Source organism: Phragmites australis, chromosome 15 (genome assembly GCF_958298935.1).
Source record: "Phragmites australis chromosome 15, lpPhrAust1.1, whole genome shotgun sequence".
In the NCBI taxonomy this organism is placed as follows: Eukaryota; Viridiplantae; Streptophyta; class Magnoliopsida; order Poales; family Poaceae; genus Phragmites; species Phragmites australis.
In genome coordinates this window covers 16321322-16328854 of record NC_084935.1, presented here as the reverse complement: position 1 = coordinate 16328854, position 7533 = coordinate 16321322, and the positions used below count along the sequence as shown (strand labels likewise).

At 43.2% G+C, this 7533-nt stretch overlaps 1 protein-coding gene across 1 annotated transcript; it reads right to left on the bottom strand.

Annotated features, from left to right (window-relative positions):
* Nucleotides 1-520: 520 nt before the first annotated feature.
* LOC133893168 (thaumatin-like protein 1) lies at nt 521-5143 on the bottom strand. The gene is made up of 2 exons (XM_062334140.1): nt 5039-5143; nt 521-1444 (listed from the first exon to the last, which is right to left on the bottom strand). The coding sequence occupies exons 1-2, from the start codon at nt 5106-5108 to the stop codon at nt 669-671; spliced, it is 846 nt and encodes a 281-aa protein (XP_062190124.1). The 5' UTR covers nt 5109-5143; the 3' UTR covers nt 521-668.
* Between the last annotated feature and the right edge of the window lie 2390 nt (nt 5144-7533).

Genomic DNA, 7533 nt, shown 5'->3' with positions numbered 1-7533 from the left:
TTTAATTTTTTTTAATAGTTACTAGATAGAAAAAGTTATAGAACCTAATTCACCTCCTTTTGAACATCTTGATCCTACAATCATGCACTACACAAGAACTACATGATTAAGGATTTGGAGTTGTCAATGCTTGGCAGCACTCCATGCTGCAATGATTTCAGCGGAAAGAAAAAAAGGGTTGTCGTCGCTTTCCGAACCAAGGAAGAAGAGCATGTAGCATAGCTACATCAATTTTGCAATGCCGAAAGCCTCACTGAATCATACTCACTCCGTTTTTTTTTTGGCGTCCTATAATCCATGCGGTCAACCTTTACAATTAAACTTTGACCATTCATATGTGAAAAGCTATCAAGTTTGGCTATATGAATATTATGCCACTAGATTTGTATTTGAAAATGCTTTCACAAAAGTATAAATTCATTGATGGCTATTGACTTTAAGTTGTAAAAAATACTGCAAAAATTCATAAACGTCAAATTGAAAAGAATAGGAGTAGTAGTACTGATAGCAACTGGTTGTAACAGAATTATACAAATGGGTTGTACGAAAGTATGTTCCCTCTGATAATGCACTATTACGTGCTAAAATCAACTGAAATGGACAGCTTTTAACTTACGTGGGCACGTATATAGTTGTGGCTACTAGACAATTTGACATGACCAATCCGTTTATAAGCTGTTCCCCTTGGGCGGCAGTGGCACGGCCTGGATTCTCGAACCGGGGCCGGGGCAGAATGTGACCTGGTAGTCCACGGTGCCGTTGCAGGTGAAGGTGCTGCTCCCGTCGTCGAACGCGTAGCTGTACGCCTGCGGGCACTGTGACTTGAACAGCCTCGAGTACCTGCTCGGCTCGCACGTCGCCGGCGACGCGAACCGCCCGCGGCAGCAGTACTCGTCCGTCCCGAATGCCAGGCACGCGCTCTTGCATCCCACCACCGCGGCCACGGCACCGCCGCCGCTCCCGTTCCTGGCCGATGACAACGGAGATGTTGCTCTCACCGCCAGCTCGCTTGGGCACACCCGGTTGATGTCCGCCGGGCACGACGAACTCTGGCAGCGCCCCCCGGCTGGCTCGATCTCCACGGGCAGGTTGAAGCCGTCGACGTTGCTCACGTCGTAGAAGTCCGTGACGGCGCCGGCGCCGCCGCCGAGGGTGAACTCGGCCAGAGTGGCCGGCGGGGCGCCGCCGGCGCCGTTGCACTCGACCTGGCCCGTCCCGCAGTCGCCGGACTCGCAGGAGAAGCGCGCGCCGGAGGTGGTGCACCGGTAGCGGCTCCACACCCGGCCCGACCACGTGGCACCCACGCCGGCGAAGGAGAGGGAGGCCCCCGGTGCCAGGACGAAACCGGTTGTCGGAAACGACGGGCGGCCTCCGGAGGTCAGTGTCGCCGGCCAGACGGTTTCCGGGCAGTTGTTGAGGAAGGTGAACTTCACTGCCGTCGCACCTGAGGGTCGTGCAACAACCGTGTGTCAAGAAACTGATTTTTATCACTTCCATCCACTGTTGCCACACCGATTCGACTGTTGGATCATGTGGTCGACAACGTAGATCGAAGAGATGAGTTGATAAAAAGCTTAATCATAAATTTCATTGGTCCGAATTTGATCGATGTACATGCAATTTTGTTTTCATGGAATTGGCATGCAGTCACTGATAGCATGACTACTACTAGAAAAATATAACCTGGGTGTCATTTACAAGTTGTTCTTCTTAACCTAAGCAGGCCACCCTATCTTCTTTTATCTACGAATCCCAGGGTCTTAATTTGTTCATTTGCACAGTCCGCGAAAATTCGAACCCCAATTTGTAGGCATGATCTTTATACAAGTTGCAGGGATATCTGATGTCATGTTCAACTCAATTTTTCCCCGCCTAATGCGTTTTGTTGATGGTAAGTTGAATTTTTGAAGTTGAGCATTCGAACACCGTAGTTAAATTTTAGTTTCTAAGTAGAACGCCAAATTTTAAGTTGAGAGTTGTGGTTGCTGAGAAGAAAGTTTCATTTCCAAGATAAGAATTTGAATGTTTGAGTTAAAAAGTCTTTAATTAATTTCCCGAGCAGGAAGCCAACACATTGAGTTAAAAAGTTTTTCTGTAGTAGAGGCTGAATTTCTGACTTGAAAACTGTCGGCAATACTTGCTATGAATGGGTAAGAAACAAACCAATCTGAGTTCCATTCCGACGGTGGCTAAGATGGACCTTGGGGACGACACCGGTAAAATTCGGGCACGACATCTGGCGTGATGGCGTGGTTGCGACTCTTACGTGATCACCAAAGATCGAGAGATGGATCCTATAGAGGAACCACTTGGTTGGAAGATACTCCTATATATTTGCAGTGGTCTGACGCCGGACGACCTCCCTGACTTGATCAGCTTCATCGCTTGGCGTTTCTTTCATTGGGCATGGCCAGCAAACGAGCCGATCTGCGCGCAAAACCGGCCGATCTCGTGCGCTGGATCGATACACGGATACCACATGTCTAGCTACCATTTGAATACCCTCTTAACCAATAATATCCGCCCCTATTTTATATAGTGAGGCATAGAGATGCTATATTATAACGGATGTTATAAGTAATATACCCCTTAATATATCTTTTTGCAATCTGATTATTGGAGACAGATTAACTTTCTGGTATAATCTAGTGCTCAAGTTAGTTAACATATGATTGACACAGAAAATAGATGCTTTTATACGAAACCGTGATAGTAGTGGACAACTTACGGTCCAAATTATGTATAGGCAAATGACAAACAATGATATTTTCTTCTCCAATAATTTTTTATGGTGCTTAAAATTACTCTTGAAGATCTTCTCGTGGTATGTAGGATGAAGAGTCCTATTGACTAAAGATAACTTAGCAAACAAAGTTGGAATGGAGATCTTAAATATAGCTTTTGCAGTCAAAATAATAGGCGGATGGGTTATAGGTGTTCTTTAAGTGTCATTTTGCTAAATCAATTTGCCATGTCATTAAAATTACCTTTAAGATTGATACACCTACAAACATCAACCACATGATAGGCGGATAAGTTATAGGTGTTGGGCAACTTAATAAGAATAAGATCTTTGTCGGTGTAGCAGTTATTTGTTGGGCTATATGGCTATGTCGAAATGATATTATTTTTGTGAAAATACCAATCACAACTTTCATGCAGGCACTTTTCAAGGCACATACTGACTGAGATATTAGAGTTTGTTGCAGAACGAGGAGGACAGGGATGTCGTTCGCAAGGCATGCCATGTTTTGGAGGTTGTAACGATGGATATCTTCGTAAGAATAGGTGGCGCTTTAGTAATAGACTCATTGGTAGCTGATTTGTATGCCATGGAGTTTATGAACTATTTTTTCTCCTATTTTAAATACTTGCAGCATGATTGTAATAAGGAACCAAGCTGTGTGCATCAAGCAGTGCAGAGGCTTGAAACTCGTTTTCTATTATCTAAGAAAAGCTACAATTTGAAAGGTGTGCGCTCCAATGGAGGCTCGCGCCTCTTCGCTCGGCTACTAATTGGGGCAGCGGACTTGCTAGCTGCTGGCGTGACAATGGACGAACTCAGTTTCTCGCCCTACCTTCTTGCCAACAAACATGGCGACTGCTTGTGCAAAACAAAGAGGAGCAAGCAAATGAAAAACTGCCATTTGTCTATTACAAGGGGTTGCTTTAATTTCTTGTGCAAACAAAGACAAGAGGATAAGAGAAAAGGAGACAGAGCAACAAACAAACCATCGAATAGGTGCGTATGCAGTGTGCGTACGTTATGGACGAAATGGACATTGCACGAAAAGCATGAGTATCGGTACATATGCATGTAAACGTATATATGAACGAGAAGCATGTAAAAGAGTTCAGAAGTAGATCCAGATATAGTCAGTTTATGTGCGTATATGAGGCTAACATGCTGCATATCTTCGTACAACAAAGATCATATATATTACCAATGTGAGCAGGAAATATCTCGGAAGTGAACAATTTAGAGGGGTGCTGAGATTTTCAGTTACAGGCGGCCAGTGGTTTCTAGACATTCTGAGAAAGAAACTGAAGTACGACATATTTTGAGCATTTGAAATAACCTATAGGAATAACGTTCAGAGAAATAACCTACTTCCTCTCAGAATTCTCATAAGGAAAAGGTGGCCACGAACACGGATGCATGCGTGCACACCTCTGGAACAATAATAACAACACACCATTATCATGAATAAACTGATTAATTGTCTATTTTTGGCCATGCTTGTGATATCGGTCATCCAGTTGTTTTTAATTAGCCTTCAAAATTTATTATGTTTACGTTGTACCACATTGTTGGATCCATCCGTGCGAAACTAAACAAAAAGTTGGATCTAATTTTCCACTGCAACTAAAACAAGTTGAACCGAACCCCTTTCATTTCGAAAGATCATGTACAATTTCACAATGTGGTACGACGTAAACATAATAAATTTTGAAGGCAAAAAAAAAAACAACTGGATAACCGATAGCACACATTATTCTAAGTCACCTACCTTAAAATTCATAACAAAAAATGCCCATAAATAACCCATTAAACATGTTGTCGGTTGGAACCGAACTCCGGTTTCTAACTAGAGAGTTAAGAAGTCTCACTGTTGGGCAGTACTGTGCCACAGTTGAGTTGAACATGTTTGGAAGGGAACACACAGCCGAAGTGTTGAAATAACAAAAGGTGAATTTCGCTAGTTGCTAGCAACGCTTACGGATATGAAATCCCGAGTACATGAACATTATTGCTTAATTAGTACTACCGCAAGCGTCACTGAAGTTGGCGAATAATCTTCAATGTACCACTCCCATGTGGGAACACATATCATCCTAACGCTTGATAGAATTTTCCAATTTATAAGTCGTTGGAATGTTATCTTCAATGCTCGCTAGGGGTTCGTAGCTAGACCGATGATGGAGCAGCATGTGTATATACGAGTGGTACCGAACCAATATAAACCCGAGAGACACAAGAGATGGGAAATCAAGAACGAATCAGAAGAATAGTATTTTCTACGTGAGCAGTACATACCATGTGATCTGAGCTGGAAGGCGGAGAAGGCGAGCAGTAGAAGATCGAGCACACCTCCGGCCATGGCCATGGATCCTGCCTGCACCTGTGCTCTCTCTCCCCCTCTCTCTCTCTCTCTCTCTCTCTCGTTTGACGCAGCACCCGGCTATATATGCGTGCTGAATGTACTCTCGTGGAAGGGATGGATGCGGCGCCGTGCGTTCACTGATCCATGTAGATACATGTTTGAACGTACACGCATGTTGTTCATGCTAATCAATCAATGCGTGTATCTATAGACACACGCATGTCACCTTCTCGTCACTAACTTGGCCAGAGGCGTAGGCGCTCAAGGCCGGCTGTAGGCCTCCTTATGGTATCAATTTTAAGGTCTAAACGTGTCTCATTACATTTAGATATTATTTGGTAAAGCTCCGGATCAAGATCCATACAAAATTCAAATTTGTAAATAAAATAAGTGATTTAAATATATATTTATAGTTTAAAATAAGAATAATATATCTCAATCAAAGATCCTCTAAGAATTTATGAAACTATGGATGAATAGCTCTAAAAACTATGGATAACCCGCTCTAAAAATATAGCTATACCGAACAAACTCTTAGATGTAAGTTTCAACATGATTTCACTCGCATTACCTATATCCAAGGATAAAAACCATAACAAAATTAGTTGCAACCAAGTTCCTGAATCAACGGAGATCTTGACGGTCGGTGAACAAACATCCTTCTTGTGATGTCACGAAGCAGTTGAGGATATCAATCATTCCACACCCCCTTTTCTTTTAAAGAAGTAATTATTTCACACCTCACGATCAGGGTTTACAAATTCATCGAATACAAACCAGCATTCGCAAATTTTGATCAATTCGCTGCGGTTTGATAACCGAAACCGGTGGAGAATTCAGTAGAATTCGGTCAATTCAATTTTTTGGCAAAATTTGTCCAAATTTTATCAGTTTTCGTTGGTTTTCGAGCGGTATTCGCGAAAACCGACAAAACCACTAGGGACCAGTTTTCAATCCAAGTTCAGTTTTTGAAACCCTACTCTGGATCCTCTTTAAAAAGGCATATATTGAGAAACCAAGTTGAAATATACCTTGGTTTTCTTGTGATGAGTGATTGACATTGTCATTTATTTAGTTTGATGATATTCGATTTTGCATGAGCTATATGTGATTTGAATTGATTTGAGATTTTATTTGAGCATAATGATTGTGGACTAATTGGAATTAGAGTTGGAGATATGTGTTTGCATGTCTCATGGTGTGCAAGTGATGGATGCAACTTGGTGGTCGACGGTGGGATGATCGGGGCCAAGCGGAGTGCTTGGTGCCAGACTATTAAGGAGGCCGGGCAAAGTCAAGGGTGATCCTAGCTGAACACGTGGAGGTCAAGCAAAGTATTGAAGGCGGATGGAGACGGCGTGTTGACAAAGTCGAGCGAAAGGGATACCGGTGCAAGTGACAAGGCGGCCCGATGGATCAGGAGCGGGAGAGACTTGCCGGCAGTCAGGATTGCATGGCGGAGTACACGCGTCAATATCCAAGCACTTGCTTAAAGTGTAAGCAAGGCGGTGAGTCACGCTTTGAGAAGCGTACAGGCGGTTTCGCGGTTTGGCCTCAAAACTGTGGGAAGACTAGAGGAGTATGTGGCACCATCGTGAAGCTTGCGTCGAGGCAAAGCTAAGTCGTGAAGGCGTCGCGGCCGTCCGATGAATGGAGAAGAAAATGGACCAAAATACCCTTGATGGTAGGTAGGTGTGCACTACAAGATGGGTATTTTGGAGAAAAGTTAGGAAACTTAAGGGCCAAGTTTGCTAGGCATATAAATGGAGGGTTAGGGCTAGAGAGAGCTTTGAACTAGCTACTTGAGCCCCCTTGTGCCACCCATTTGAGAGCCTTAGAGTTAGGGTTTTAGAGGAGAGAAGGATGAGTGCTTAGCCTATGTAATATGTGAGAGTTTTGAGAGATAAATCTTTGTAATCCGTCTAAAATAGGGCTGACCTCTTTGAGTAATTAAGTTTATGTTTTTTGCACATGCTTGAATTCCCCTCCTTCTAGTTTCCCTCTATTGGTTCCCTTGCTGAAAGTGCATCTAGGCCTCCTAAGTGGGTTTTGGCTTATTGATGACAAAACGATTAAAGAACTAACATGCTTTGTGAGTATTGAACAGGTATGAGCATTAGTTGTGAAGGTAAATAACGTTTGACGCCCGTCGAAACAATTGAAGAATCAACGAAGGATATAAGATAGGGCTTAAATTCTTTTTACTTTTGCAATTGAGTCTAGGATAGATTTTTTCCTAGATGGATGAATTTATTTGCTTGATTAGTGTCTCAATGCTCAAGAGATCCTTTAGAATCACCCAATTGAGAGACACATTCACTCACGGACACGAAACTCTTTCTGAAAATCATCTGAGTCCGGAGTCTCCGGTGTTCACCGGATACTCCGGTACTCAGCGCTCAGCCGGAGTCTCCGTGCTAGCCTCCGG

Coding starts and splice junctions, on each gene's coding strand:
- LOC133893168 (XM_062334140.1), bottom strand. CDS start 5,108: ATGGCCATGGCCGGAGGTGTGCTCGATCTTCTACTGCTCGCCTTCTCC. Junction 1,445..5,038: donor CTTCCAGCTCAGATCACATG/GTATGTACTGCT, acceptor CACGACCCTCAG/GTGCGACGGCAGTGAAGTTC.